This window comes from Carya illinoinensis, chromosome 15 (genome assembly GCF_018687715.1).
Source record: "Carya illinoinensis cultivar Pawnee chromosome 15, C.illinoinensisPawnee_v1, whole genome shotgun sequence".
NCBI classification, from domain to species: domain Eukaryota; kingdom Viridiplantae; phylum Streptophyta; class Magnoliopsida; order Fagales; family Juglandaceae; genus Carya; species Carya illinoinensis.
Genome location: NC_056766.1, coordinates 205,578 through 221,766, shown reverse-complemented (window position 1 = coordinate 221,766; position 16,189 = coordinate 205,578). Strand labels below are relative to the sequence as shown.

General features: G+C 37.6%; 1 protein-coding gene and 1 non-coding gene across 2 annotated transcripts; one reads left to right on the top strand and one right to left on the bottom strand.

The window, feature by feature from the left end:
• The first annotated feature begins 1,973 nt into the window (after positions 1-1,973).
• LOC122298039 lies at positions 1,974-2,112 on the top strand. Its single transcript, XR_006239097.1, has one exon. It is a non-coding gene; the product is annotated as a small nucleolar RNA Z247 (small nucleolar RNA).
• Positions 2,113-6,475: 4,363 nt separating this feature from the next.
• Positions 6,476-8,174, bottom strand: LOC122297240. Its single transcript, XM_043107233.1, has one exon. The coding sequence runs from the start codon at positions 7,984-7,986 to the stop codon at positions 6,703-6,705; it is 1,284 nt and encodes a 427-aa protein (XP_042963167.1). The 5' UTR covers positions 7,987-8,174; the 3' UTR covers positions 6,476-6,702.
• Between the last annotated feature and the right edge of the window lie 8,015 nt (positions 8,175-16,189).

Below are 16,189 nucleotides of genomic sequence, written 5' to 3'. Positions count from 1 at the left end.
AGAGCAGTTAAGCTTCTTTTTAATTCAATAGGAAATATCTAAAAATTATCTACAAATAAGATATGAGTGATTGAAATATAACTGCTAGGCATTGCTTATAAAGTAAAACTATGGTTATAGTACCAAGCTTTATTAATCTAATGCTAAGTAACTGCTCACTTAGAATGAAGAGGAATGGTGACATAGAGATTTTCTTGTTATAAGCCATGACATAATTAAAAAAATCTAGCAATAATACCAATTAGACTACCAATTAGACTTATAAGAATTTCAGAGCTATATAACAATGTAGGAGAAAATTAATAAAAGTTGTGCTAAAATCAAAGGAGCACAAGACAACAGTGAGATAGTTCCAAGTTACCCAATCAAATGCCATGACTATATCAACATTCAAATTAACATTATTTTCCCTGACTTTCCTACTTAGTCTATGAGTTAACTCATGTGTCAAAGATATTCATAATTTCATTATACCTCGGTTTTGGATCTAACTCTAAAGTGTTAAAATGTAATTACAATATTCCTCTACGATAAGTGAGAGCTTTTAATAAAATTAATGTCGTTGTAAAAATAAAATTTTAAAAAAAAAAACCTATACTTTCATAAATTAATTTCTCCACATTAATCTCACTTCACCTTTGTTGTGGAGAAATTAATTTAGGCATAAAGGTAGAAAGTCTATGTCATTATCTTCCAAAATATTTGTTGGTGGCATTAGAATTGATGTGGTAATTGAGTCAGGTTATGAGAGAAATTTAGAAACTGACAACTTATTCTAGCAACCAATAATTCAAAGCACCATCACCAGTTTGATGCAATTGAAGCCCAGTTTGTATGATTTCTAGGCTTCAATTGAAGCAAAAAAAACTTTGCAACTCTATCATGTCCACTTTGAAGAAATTTCTTAAATCATTCAGTGCTTGATATAATAAACTTAAACCTTAGCAAAATGCAAAACTCATTCACATGCAGCGTATTTGGAATACTTTGCTTTATCCAATCAAAGCAGCAACCTGCACCTTTTTTGGAATTCAAAAAACTCTTGATTGGTTTTGCTAAACTCAACTTGGTTAATCTCTATTTAGATAATGAGAGAGATTGGATGGCATCTAAATTCTTATCCCATAAGAGTTCCACGCAGATCGACCAATGGCAGCACATCTTTCCTGTCAGGATACCCATTGCTTAAGTTGAGAATCACTTCAAAGAAAATCATGGCCAAGCAATCTGCACTAAAGATATTCAACCATCGTAGACCAAGTAGTTTATTTCCTTTGTTGCTTTACAATGATCTCATCTCACAATTCACAATATTACATTATATTCCTTTTCATGTATATATTTCACCGATATGTACAATCTCTCAAAAGTGAATGAAAATACCCTTCATCATATTCTGTTTCATGGTATCACATCTATAACAAACCCACTCCTTTTTTTTTTTTCCTTCACCATGGCTTCATCTTCAAGTAACCATACTTCTTCACCCACTCTTCCTCTTAACAACATCTCTCATCTTATCTCCATAAAACTCACCCATACCAATTATCTATTGTGGCGAGCCCAAATTCTTCCTTATCTCAATAGGCAACAATTATTTTCCTTTGTTGATGGCTCTCGGATCCCACCTCCACGAATGATTTATACTTCCACACTTGACAGTACCTCTCCCATTTTAACCCCAAATCCCGACTATATTGCATGGTACCAGCAAGATAATTTCTTGCTCTCTACCTTTATTTCATCCATTTTTGAAGAAGTGCTCACCCAAGATGTTGGCCTACACACATCTCATGAAGTCTTGGTTGCTTTGGAGCAAGCTTTTTTCTCTCCAGTCTTGAGCCAATGTCATGAACTCAGGACTCATGAGCTCAGGACTTAGTCTTGATTCATCTAAGACATGAACTATTTTTATCCCAGCCTATTTTCAAAAAATGAAAAGCTATGGAGATACTATGGCTGCCATTGGCCAACCTCTTATTGACTATGAATTGGTTAGTTATTTACTTGCAAGTTTAGGTCCTAAATATGATCCATTAATCACGTCCCTCACCACACGAATTGATTTAATGTCTTTCCAAGAAGTCTACGTCCATCTTCTTAATTATGAGCTTCATCTGAAAAAACAACCATGCAACTCTTGATTTGGCCACTGCTTCAGCCAATACAATTTCTCGTAACCACAATAATCGTGGTCGTGGTCGTAACTCATTTCCTTCTTCTGAAGTTTTAGATTCTAACTCGAGGAACTCCAATCAAAATAATGCTCGTTCTAGAGGTCGTGGATGTGGTAGATATAATTCCACCCCCAATGGAAGCTGCCCCACCTACTAAATGTGCAATCGGTCTGGACACACTGCATTGCAATGTTATCATCGCTTTGGCCATGCTTATGAAATCGAACAATCTAACCAATATCAAGCATTTGTATACTACCAACAAATGTTCCACTGATCAGGCTAGGTACCCTGATACTGCTGCTACTCATTATCATACTTTTGAGTTGTCCAATCTAAATCTTCAAGTTGATGAATATACTGGATCTGATCAGATTCATATGGGCAATGGAGTAGGTTTGAATATTCATCACATGAGTGTTTTTCATATTTCTTCCTGTCCTGAATCCTTCTTTTTACACCAACTCTTACATGTCCATTCCATTCAAAAAAATATAATCTCTATAAGTAAGTTTACTTTCGATATTAATGCCTTTTTTAAGTTTCACTCTCATTTTTTTCTATGTCAAGGATCTCAGAATGGGGAATGTCCTGCTTCACGGACCAACTAAAGATGGGCTGTATCTTCTGTCTCCACAGTCGTCATCACTTTCCTCTAAAGTTGCTTTTCTTGGGGAGAGATCATCTCTTGAAACTTGGCACTGCAGACTTGACCATCTCTCTTTCCATTTAGTTTGTCATATTTTATTTTCTAATAAACTCTCTATTTCTAATAATAAAGTTGATTCTATTTGTGACTCACGCCAACAAGCAAAAAGTCACAAAATTCCTTTTTTATTTATCTTCATCTAAGTCCTCTCATGTTCTAGATCTCATTTTCTCAGATGTTTGGGGACCCTCCCATTTTCCTTCTGTGGATGGATACCACTGTTATGTGATATTGGTTGATGATTTTAATAAATTCACTTAGTTTTTTCCTTGGATTCATAAATTTAATGTTGAGCGCACTTTTTACAATTTTCAAATGCTTCTTGAGTGTCAATTTGACCACAAAATTAAAATGATTCAAATTGATTGGGGAAGGGAATATTGTCGTCTCAACACTTATTTTCGATCAATAGGTATTTTTCACCGATTGACTTGTCTTCATACCCATGAACAAAATGGCTCCGTCGAACGTAAATATCGTCATATTGTTGAGACCAGTCTTTCCCTCAAGGCCCATGCAAGTGTTCCTCGAAAATATTGGACTGATGCTTTTCAAACTGCCTACTTCCTCATTAATCATCTTTCGTCTCCTATTCTTAAAAATTAGTCTCCTCTTTTTTACATGTCTCCCACTAGTCCCAAATACAAATTTTCAATACTTTTGGATGTGCCTATTGGCCTTACTTGCACCCATATAATTCTCACAAATTGGACTTTAGATCCAAAATGTGCATTTTTCTTGACTACAACCCTTCTCATAAAGGCTACAAGTGTTTTCATTAGACTAGTAGTCAACTTTACATCTCCAAAGATGTCCAATTTGATGAGTTACAGTTTCCTTTCAAAGAGAACCCGTCAAAACTAACTGGTGGTGCCACTACGGACCAATCTTTTGTTTTACTTTCTTCTCTTTTGCAAGTACAATCTATTGTTTCAAATTTTGGGTCTCGGCCTTCACAGTCCACAAGGCCACGGCTTGTTCAAAATTCAACTCATCATAGTCACGTGCCTACATCATCTTCTTCCCCACATGCACGCTTCTCTCTTCAACCAACTTTTCCTGCACATTTGACATCTCCAGCTCATTACACTCAACAAGCATCAACAGTCTGCACTCCACCTCCACCACCTGCTCATGCAACTCATTCCATGTGCACTCGACTCAAGAACAAAATCATCAAGCTATAGATCTTCTCTGATGGCAATATCGCTTATCCACCTCTCACAATGGTTGCTGCTACCGATTTATCCCCTATTTTGGAACCCACTTCCTTCACTACTGCCTTCAAAGACACTTCTTGGCACCAAGCTATGAATTTTGAATTTGATGCTCTCATGCAGATCACACCTGGAGTTTGGTTCCTTATCATCTGTCCATGAATGTGGTCGATTCCAAATGGGTTTTTCAACTCAAATGACAAACTGATGGCACCATTGAGCACCACAAGGCACATCTCGTCGCTAAAGGCTACACTCAGCAACCTCGTCTTACTATACAGAGACCTATAGCCCAATCATCAAGCCTTAAACCATTTAGTTGGTTCTCTCCATAGTTGACTCAAGTCGATGGCCCATCTGTAGTTGGATGTATGGAACGCCTTCTTGCATGGTGAGCTCTTGGAGTCTGTTTTCATGGCTCAGCCGTAAGGCTTCATTCATACTCAATACCCCTATCACGTCTGTAAATTGAATCGAGCCATTTACGGTCTTAAGCAAGCACCTCTTGCTTGGTTCTCTAGATTGAGCCAACGATGCCTTGAGTTGGGTTTTCATGCTTCCAAGGCCGATCCCTCTCTATTTCTATATCATTACAACAATGTGGAACCTTTTCTCTTAATCTATGTTGACGACATACTTATCACTAATTCTTCTCAGTTGCCAATCACGACTTTCCTTGCATAGCTGCATTGTGATCTTCCTATCAAGGATTTGGGATACTTTGAGTGTATTTCTAGGTCTTGAAACTCATCATCACTCTGATGGGACTTTTCTATCTCATTCTCATTATATTATGAACATTTTACAAAGAACAAACAGACACAATGCAAAGCCTGTTCCCACCCTTATGTCCTTTGCTCAACCACTCTATTTGTTTGATAGTGAAGCCTTCTCAGATCCAACTTTATATCGCAGCACAATTGGTGCCTTGCAATATGTTATATTAACCTGACCTGATATTTCTTACGCTATAAATCGAGTTTTTCAATACATACAGCATCTTACGGTCAATCATTGGAAGGCTGTCAAGCAAATTCTTCGATATATTCATTTGACATCCTCTCATGGCCTTCACATTTGACCTGATTCTACTCCCATTTTACAAGCATTTTCTGAAGCTGATTAGGCTGGGTGTCTTAATAATTGCCGTTCTACTAGCAGATATCTAATTTATTTTGGCACCAATCTCATATCATAGAGGTCTAAGAAACAACAAACAGTGGCTCGTTCGAGCACTAAAGCTGGGTATCGAGCTCTTGCGAACTCCATTGCGAAACTAATTTATTTACAAGCTCTCCTAAAGGAACTCCAAATTTTTCTTCCCAAGCCTCCCATTCTTTGGTATGATAACATTGGTGCAACCTACCTCTCTGTCAATCCCATCTTTCATGTCCACACCAAACACGTTGCTATTGATTTCCACTTTGTGCTTGAACATGTTACTCATCGACAACTTGTGATTCATTTCATTTTTGGTAAGGATCAATGACTGATGTTCTTACTAAGCCACTTGTTGCACCAAAATTTCCACACTTTGTCACAAGCTTACCGTGTGCTCACCCCTGTTTAGCTTGAAGGGGAATGTCAGCATACCATTGCTCAAGCTGAGAATCACTACTAAGAAAATCATGGCCAAGCAATCTGTAATAAAGATATTCAACCATAGTAGATCAAGCAGTTTATTCCTTTGCTGCTGTACAATGATCTCATATCCTACAATTCATGAGATTACATTATATTCCCTTTCATGTATATATTTCACCGCTATGTACAATCTCTCAAAAGTGAATGAAATATACACTTCATCATACTTCGTTTCATTTCCTAATGCCACCACCTAAACATTACCAATCCCACATTGTAGGAGGGATAAATTACATTGAACTCCAAGAAGGGTGGGACACAAAAAGTAGATAGATAAACCATGGTAGAGCTCGGGGGCGAGGGGTTTCGACTTGGGAGGTTCTGGAGAAACAGCATTAACGCTTTTTATTTTCACAATTCTTAGTCAGATTTCAATCAAATTTTCTTGGTTTTCTTAATAAGATCTGTCACCCATTTCTTGAGGCGGAAAGTGTAAAATATCAATTTCACAGTTCTGCCTACATTTTTTATTCTGCCGCGACGTATGTTGCAACCACATATTGATTATCTTCTTGGTAGTGTTCGAACATTTCTGCTTTTTGAATAATTCTAATTTTTTTAACCCGGGACAAGTACACTAATTTTTCCGGGATTTTGAAAAGTACACTAATGTATTGGGAAGTTCTTTGTGTTGTTGTTGTTGGCAAGTTGTTTGGTGGTGCCACCATTAATTGCTGGGACATAGACAAGAGTGTTAACTAAACTCAGCTGAACTTAAGAAGATAACGTTTAAAACACAAGAAGGGAAACCATGAAATTTTATATACGAAATGGTTTACAAAGCACACTGTTTTTATTACTTCAGGAAAGCAGAAGCTAGTAGATTTTATGGTTGCTTGCAGGCTGACTGCAGAGGCACTTTCTTCGAAGACACAAAAGGCTGTAAACAGAAGTTCATTTATTGGACGGGCAAATCCAAATCTTTTAAGGCTGCAGCACACACTGAAGAAGCACTTCACTTCACAAGACCCAAGTTGAGAATGCCCCATGAAGTCTGTGGCCATGACTTCTCCTTTGCCTTCATCAACAAAACTCTAGCCCAAGCAATCCATCCTTCCCAGGACATCCTCTTATCCCATGGATGCCCCCACTCCAGCATAAGGGTCAGCCCTCTCTCAGCCTCTCTCTCAGCCTCCTCAAACCTTCCTTTGGTCAAATAAACCTGACCCAACACCACATGTGGCTCCCCAACGAAAGGGTTCTTTTGGACACACCTCAACAACAACTCCTCAGCCCTCTCTAACCCACTCTTAGACACGCCACAAACAACTTCCCAATACAAGTCCATTGCGGCTACTTGCTCCTCCGCATCCAAAACCTTGCTACAGTTGTCAAAAACTGGTGGCACCACAAGCCCAATATCCTCGTCTCTATCAGTCTCAACACCAGCGTCACCGTCCTTTTTCCTCTTTTCCTTCAAAATCTCTTCCTCTCTCACTATCAAATTGTATATTGCTCCCATCCTCGATACAGAATTCAGCCATAGCCCTGGCTTGCCATTGCCAGGCCACAAAGCCAAATAATTGTTTCCTGAGAAATTGAGGCGACCGTCGAAGTTATCAAATAGCGAATCTTGAAAGCCAAAAATTTGATCACCGAAATCCGCCATGGTCATCAAAAGGAAAACTGCGACCACCCTTCTTGAAAGCAAAACATCTTCCCCGGTCTTGATGTGCTTCACAGTAATCCCATCGGCCGGAAGAAGAGCCTGCAGCTTTTTCCTCCATCCCTCATCTTCATCGAACAACCCCTTCTCCTTGGCGTTCCTCATAGATATCGCGGAAAGCCTGAGGTGTTCGACGAGTTCGGAATCCGAGTACCGGAATAAAAGATCATCGTGAATGATAGGCTGTCTTGGGACTACACAAAACAAGTGGATCAACCTCTCCGCAGCCTCTCCAACGTGGCCACGAACCACGTCACGGCCAGTGGAGGGATCAAATATAGCGAGGTTGACGTAAGAATTGGAGTAAGCTGAGTGGAAGAGGCCGCAAAGGCACACGGAGTCCGGTGCTTTCCAAATCTTGAGGATGCGGTATATGTCAACGAGGTGATCAAGGAAGCTGCCATGCTTGTGCCAGCACTCACCGGCCCCAACGGAGCGCAAGACAGCGACGAGCGAAGGTAAATTCTTGTCGACTGATTCAAGCTCGCCACGGAGAAAGGGGCGGGCAGAGTCAAGAAGGCACTGGAGGTAGTGGTTTTGGGTCGTTGGTGGGGTAGAAAAGGAAGAGGGCATGGTGTGGCGTGTGCGCGAGCTTGACCAAGGTGGAGAGAGCCTAGGGTTGTTAAATGTTGAAGACGATGGATCAAAGTGAGTTTGGTTCTCAAGATATGGAAGAGACGTGAGAAAGTTTGATGCTAATTTGGTTGGGAGGTCTATATGATGCACAAAAGCTGATCTGTTTTGGAACTAGTCAGTCGTAGGGTAGGAGAAGATACCGATTCCCCCTTTTTTTTTTTTTTAAAAAAAAAATTGAATTTTTTATTTTTATTTTTTTGTCTTTACCTCCACGAAAATTCGTGCGAACGAGGTTCGTTCTCGGTATCAGTCGGTTATCATGATCTCTTTTACGCTAACGTCGCTGAGGAATCGAATTTACTGCCGAGGAAGTTTGTTTACATTGAATTGTGAAGAGTATAATCATAGCATAATTGTTTTAAAAAATAATAAAATTTATTATTAAAAATTTAATTTTTTTATATAACTCTGATATTTTATTTATTTATTTTTAAAATAATTATATAACAGTTACACAATTTACAACTATAAATATCTTTTTGTAAGGTAAAGCATTTTTTCATCTCTCTTTTTCTTGACAAAACAAAATGCGGGCACCCTTTGTGCCGCAATGTGCTCGTGGCCACCACTTGGCTTCAGACTGGATCTCATCCAGGTCTCAAGTTTGCTGAGTAGCAAATCAATTGAATCACGGCTCACTCTCAAGTCTCCATACTCCTTTCATTAATTCAATTAATAGCTGTGTAAAAATATTAAAAATTAGTGTATACCATGAGACTAACAGTGGCTTCAGACTTCGAAGCAATCTGATAATCCGTAAGCACAAGGAAGAATCCTTCCGCTCTATAAATATCTATCAATGGCCACTTCGTAAGGTATGAAAAACTTTCCTTCCTTATTCTATAAGAAATATCACCTAATTCATCTGACTTAAGCATCAAAAGTGTTTCTATACACTAGGTTTTTTCTCTCCTTTGGTTGCATGTTACTGGTGAGTAAGTGTGTGAAACATGTCATTAAAAATTAGTGCCAAATGTGAGATCTCATTTCCTACAAACTAATGTGCCTTTCACATGCACACCAATACACGATCCTAGGCAACCAAGGACCAGGAGGCATCAATTACGAACATGGAGAACATGCCAGCAAAGTTGGAGGACAAGTTGAAAATAGTGACATTGGAACTGGAAAACGTGCAGCGCGAAAATGAGATCCTTAGAAGGAGGAACAAAGCATTGGTAGAGGATGTTGGTCCCAGCCATGTTGATAGGGTTGAGGCAGAGTTGCAAAGCACAGGCAGGGCGCCCCATGAGGATGGGAAGGTGAAGAAAAAGTATCATGACTTATGGAGCCTCATAGACAAATACAAGGAGATGGCACGAAAGATAGGGGCATCTTCTTCAATAGACCAACTATTCACCAGTACAAACTTGCCATATAGCACGGAGATCATGGCAAATCCAACCTAAGCCCATCAACCTGCTCACGAAGGGAGACAACTTGGTCTTCAAGAGAATGGGAGTAAGACTCAACTCGAGACAAATTCTCAGCCATCTCTTGCCTTTTGGCACGAGTAGCAAGAATAGCACCATGATCCTGTCCGATGAAATAACGCATTGAATGATTTTCCTCCTCCATGTCAAGTTGATCATCAACCAAGATGGCAACCAAATGATCCACGCCCTGAGAATACGAACGAGTAAAAAAAAAAAAGGAAGCAAAAGGAAATGAGGCAAAAGAAAGAAAGGTGTGAACAACAAACTTACTTGGGAGAGAATGCCTCAAAGCTTATGTATAGTGGCCTGGACAGCTTCTTCTCTACAGCCGCTCACCGATTAAGGTGAAACCTTTGGCTGAGCACTCGAGGAGCCATGAAGGCCTAAGAAATTGAAACGTCTACTAGCAAAGGGCATGAAGCCACTCATCTCACCTCCATCACCTCGACAACGTAGAGGAGGAGGAGGAGGAGGAGAGACAGAAACACCAGGCAAAGATAGAGAAACATTAGGAGTAACTAGTTCTGCCCGATCAGCCGAGGCCCGATAAACCCCAAGATTATAGATGCCCACTCAGTCAGACGAAGCTCGAGGGGCCTTAGCGAAAGAGCCTTGATAGGAAAAGTGGGCAAAGGTACACTATCTCCCACCAGAGAAGTACTGAATGGCGACAAGGGAATTGACACCTTGCCCCTGCTACCATCATTCCTTGAAGGTCTCGAGTGAGAACACCTGGGAAAGAAAAGGAATTTCAAGAGTTTCAGGGGTCACCCCCTAAAATTGTTGAGGCAACAAATGAGCTCAAAGTGGCGAATGTAGCTCCCTTTATCAGGGCATCGCCACCCAAAGCCAGGGACACAACTACGTCGTCCTCATCCGAGCCAACAACTTTAACTCGAGTCCATAAAAGAGGAGAATTGGGGGAACGACTTCACTATCAGGCTACCTGGAAAACTTGGCCTCCAGCACGGTATCCAAGTCAACCTCAGTTTGCGCCATAGTAGCATCAAGGGAATCAACCAAAGTAGCTTGGGGACAAGATAAATCTTCTTCACTGCCCGTCAAGGGAGGAGGAAGGGGGCCCCATTGCATGGAACTAGACTAATATGAAGGATTGACCCTAGCATATGCAATGGGCATTTCTTGATGGGTCTACTTTGCTTTCTTGCCCTCCGTTGTCGATGACGATCCCCTTTTTCTACCACAAGATAGGGAAGGGGCACCCAAGTACCCAAGAACTAATGGCCAGACACATGTGCCCTACTAGGTGAAACCACAAACCTATTGATGTTGGCACGAGTTATAAGGATGTCCGTCCAAGTAGAATTGTTGTTCTCCTCTGCCCAAGCTTGCACTAGATGAAGGTGATCCTCCTCATGATTGGACAAGATAATTTTGAAACCTCAGTCATCAGGAACACGACTCTAACCATCTGTCCTCCAAGGCAATTGGCTTCACTAGGTATGAACTCCCAACCATCACTTAAGCTAAAGAAAAACTTTCGTTGCCAATCATTGGTATGACGCCCCTAAATTTTGTTTGGGATCGAACGGACACTTGAAACGTCGAGACATACAACACAAGGTTACCTACCCCCGTTCATGACATATAAGATGCAATATTCCTAACATGCATCTAATATTATGCAATATTTGCAGCGGATAAATTTTTTTTTTCTTTAACAATACTATGCACTAAATTGAAAATATCCTAAATGCTTAAAACATACTTCATATATAAAGATCCATTGAACAACTAAGATCACAACACTAGTCCAAAATACTTATGATCCAAAAAATATGGAGATGCAACTTTATCGTACAAGTAGTAATTTACGTTAACTACTATATTAACAAGACGTCGCATCGTTGCTCAGTTAACTGTGTCTAGTTAATCAGCTCCTGATTCTCCTTTAGGTCCTGTAACAAGATTTAACATTCGGGGGAAATGGTAGTTGGGACTACCACAATGAGATTTGATTACAAATCTCAGTAAGTTAACAAAAAACTTGCATACAGGCTAATGATGCATGGATGACAGTAAAAGTATGAATGCATAACCAAATTCATAAGTAATTAAATCATAACTTGACGTACAACATAGCATAACTGATATAACTTAAATTGAAACATGAACTGAACTTGACTTGACATGAACTTGATCTGAAACTTGACTTAACATGAACTTGCTCTGAAACTTGACTTTAACTGCTTAAATACATACTCCATAGTTGTTGTGGCCTCATGTATTCTACGTGTCACAATGCAGTTCAATACATACTCCATAGTTGTTGTGGCTCCATGTATTCTGCGTGTCACAATTGCTGTGTCTCACGTAGTGTATGCGTCACAATTGCTGTGACCCCATACTTTGTGTGCCACAGTTGTTGTGGATCCCATGAAACTAAATGTAACTCAAGATGAAACGTGATTAAAATACGAAATGACAAAAGCCCTGACGTAACATAACGTGACTTGAATATAATTTGAAAGATATGACCAACTTGAGATAAGGTTTTATCGTAACATGACTTAAACATGTAACAAATAATATTTCATAACATGATATTACATGTAACAGAAATATAATTAACCTGACATAATTGCAACAGTGAACATGACATGACATACATATAATAGATGACATATTTAACATTATGTACTTGCAATATATGACAAAATATCTTGTGTAATAGATGAAACTCATGACAGAATAAATTCTGTGTAACAGACAAATATGTGATAACTTAACATGACGTGGTATATATGATAACACACATACATATATTGTAGTTCTTTTACTTAGCATACATACACAGGAGACTGCTAGTAAGTTAAAAGCTAACTTACCTTGATCTCCACGTTTTTTATAAAAACTCAAGCGCGATTACGAGGAACTGTAATTGGTAATTCTAAAAGTTAGAACTAAATCACTAATAATTTGAAATATGAAAAAATGCTAACTTAAGAGTAAAATTTCTATTTTACTCTCTACATGTGAGAAAATGATCATTTTACCCCTAACTTAAAAGTTTTGCATGCTAACTCTAAAAGTCACTAAAATTTACATGCCTTATGTAAATTTTATCCTAAACTTAAATATCAATTTAGAAAAATTTAAAACTAATCACAACTATTAAAACTCCATAAAACCGAAATTCTCATATGCTATTGCCTTTGATTTTTGTTTCTAATTTGTTTTTATCAACCTTTTGATTTATGACTTATAAAGATGTGATCTTGAAACCGAACCATCACATGATTTAAAAAGATGTCCTAAAACATATATAAGCTTCTAATTCAAGATCACATGGTTAAAAATTAACCAAAACATAAATTTAGCCAATAACATCCACACTTTGGCCTTTCCGAATATTTCTTTACATAAAATTTCATATCTTTGAAACTAGTATCAAATATCTTCAAAATATTATTATAACATGTATATAAGAGGCTTAGGATCCTCTAATAAAATTATCAAGGCCATTGAAATAGGTTTAGACTACCAAAAATTTAAACTTTCTCAAAACAGAAACTATTTTTCCTCTTCTATTTCTAGATCTAAGAAAATCTTTCATCAAAACCTTTAATCATGCAACAATTCTCAACCAATAATCATATACACATGTTAACAATACTTCATAAAAATTTCAGACCAATATCTATCCATTAGCTTGGTCAAAAATTTCAAAATTTAACATATTCTCTAGTTTATCTCTCAGAATGACCTTTCTAGAGTTTAAATAATATTTTACCGACCAAATGATTTTCAAATAGAACAAATAAGCTATCCACGTAAACTAGATTAAAAAAGAAACAACTTGTATGAAGGAGACTTTATGATAAAACACTTACAAAAACTTCGAAATAGGTGTGCAAAAGAACACCTATCCGAGAGAGTGTTTGGTATTCTTTCCATAAAAAGTGTAAAGGAAGATGATTTCATGGAGAGTGGGCTAGAGATATTTATGCACAAGATATGGGAGAGGATAAGGCTAGAATGAGGGTTGAGTGTAGGTCTCTCTTACCCAATAATATCTACAAAAAAATCAGTTCAAGATATTTTTATCCAATAATATCTACAAAAAATTAACTCAAGATATTTTTATCTAATAATATTTAAAAAAATCAGTTCAAGATATTTTTACCCAATAATATTTATGAAAATCAGTTCAAGATATTTTCTAAAGGTGGAGAGTAGACTTGGAAGAGTGAGGTGGTTAAGATCTTTCCATGTGTCCAATTAAAACTTTTCTAACTATCTCTAATAATAAAAAACACACTTCTGATACCATAGTGAGTAATAACACTAAATATGTAATTAGACTAAAACCTATACGATTAATAGATTCGTGAAAACTTATAGGGTCTTCACAAGATTCCTAAAACCAATAGAAATTTCATCATTAAATTTTTAACGGGCTGTTACAATTGGCATGAGAATAACTACGCTCTAGTTGAGCCACTCAATTGCTAGAGTGAGCTCGAAGGCTACAAAGATTCCCCTCTAGGACCAACAAGTCATCAATATCCTCCACACATTAGGCACAAGTTGAGCAGGGGGCAAGTCCTAAGAAATCCAGCATGTCACGCATAGGACTGCAAAAGGGTAAACGAAGTCCCATCATGAAAATTACAAAAAATAAACCACAAAAACAACCAACCCACCAACGTTAATCGGCCTTTGATGAGGTTCAAGAAAGCCCAGGACTCCTCACGAAATCCAAGTTAGAGCATGTGGTGGTGGCTGGCCATCGAAAACATGACATCGACTGGCACCAGCCTCCTCAGTTATGGGGGGAGAATCATGGGGTCATGAAGATCTACCCCCCTTCTCGGCGAAGCAATTGGGTGAAAAGATTTTGAAAACGCCATAGTGAGAGCAAAAGAGAGCTAGACAAAGGTAATAAGAGGAAGAGAATGCAATGAGAAAGGGGCAACCTAGAGAAGAAGAAAAATAACCAAAAGAGTTGGAGTGGAAATGAGTACTTGTTAAAGAAGGACTATATAACATGAAAGGGTACGACTCAAAAGAAGGAAACTTGTTGAAAATAAAAAATAAGGGAGTGAAGAGGCGCGAAAGTATAACGATGTCCCTAACACACGGAATTTGAAGGGGCAAAAGCCCCAATCATGAAGTAGCACCAATGGAACGACGTCTCTGACACAAGGAATTCAAAGGGGTAAAAGCCCAAATCATGAGGTAGCACCATAAGTATGAGTCCCATCACGTTGCACGTGATGAGACTTCGCAAGACAACTGAAAGGGCTGAATTTTTCCTAACATGCCAAATGGGCCTATCGTGCAACCCAAATGCCAAGTCCGGACGAGTAAGCATTGGACGGACTCCTCGTGAAGACCGCAAACCACAATAACAACCTCTGTCATACATAGGATAAAGGACTCAACAAACTCTTAGCGGCTAAGGGATCCAAACTACTTCCCTAAGATAAGATAAACTGTAAACAATGAGAGAAATTTAAATAATAAGCCCTAACTCAATTTCAAATAAAAGATCAGGTGATTACAAGGCTCATAGGGGAATCATTCCGCTCTATAGATATCCATCAATGGTTACTTCCTATGATATGAAAAACTATGCTCCCTTCTTCTATAGGAAATATCACTCAACTCGTATAACTTAAACATTGGAAGTGTTTCTATACACTCTAGACTTTTTCTCTTATTTGGTTGCAGGGGTGTGAAAAAGTCATTTAGAGCACTCCCAATGGCTCTTCTAAAATATATTTTCCTTCAAAATTTAAAAAAATGCTCTTAAAATATTACTCCATTGGATTTTGTATTTTAAAATTACTTTACATTTTGCTACAATGATCTCTCCACATGCAAAGGATATTGTACATTAATCTAAACATTTTTAATTCATTTTTCTTTCCCCTCATTCAATATTCTAAACATCTTAAGAATATTCTTTTACAATTATCAAGAATGGATTTTCTCAAAATATGTTTTGGAATATTTTTATTATATAATCTATTCTTTTTATTTTTGAATTAATTTATATTTTAATTTAACTTGTAAATTTGGATTAATTTAAAATAGAATATAATTATATGATGTTATATATGAGGAGATATTATAAATATCAAAAGATATGAAGATATCATTGATAGTTAGAGAAAATATTTGAAATGAATAAAAATAAATAAAAAGTATAATATTTAAATGACATGAAAAAAATAGATAAATTGATATATGATATATTATAAAAATTAATATATAAAATTAAAAAATATATTTTAAAAATATATTTTAAAAAATATAATAGATAAATTATTAGAAATGCTATTAGCGAGAAGAGCCGCTCATGATAGGGATGGACTCCATGAAGTATTATTGAACAGATGGAAGAGGCAGACCTCTTACGACTCGTTTTTTATTTTTAATCTTTGTAACATTTCCGCAAATATGCAAAGGTGACAGCTTGGGCCTAAAGACCATCCATCAAATCAATTAATGATTAATAATTCCATTGATTTGATTGGTGATTAGTGTAGAGCTGAATCTAACATGCATGGGAGGTAGCTCATAGACACCTATATATTGTTACCGAAGCTTTGATCCCCTGATCCAGATTTGCTTAGACTTGGCCAATGATTGACCTAACTAAGCTCTCTCTTAACTACACAAAAAGACAAGTCTGCACTCAAGTAAGATATTATTAAAAAAGGTTCAGAGAAGAT

Coding starts and splice junctions, on each gene's coding strand:
- LOC122297240 (XM_043107233.1), bottom strand. CDS start 7,986: ATGCCCTCTTCCTTTTCTACCCCACCAACGACCCAAAACCACTACCTC.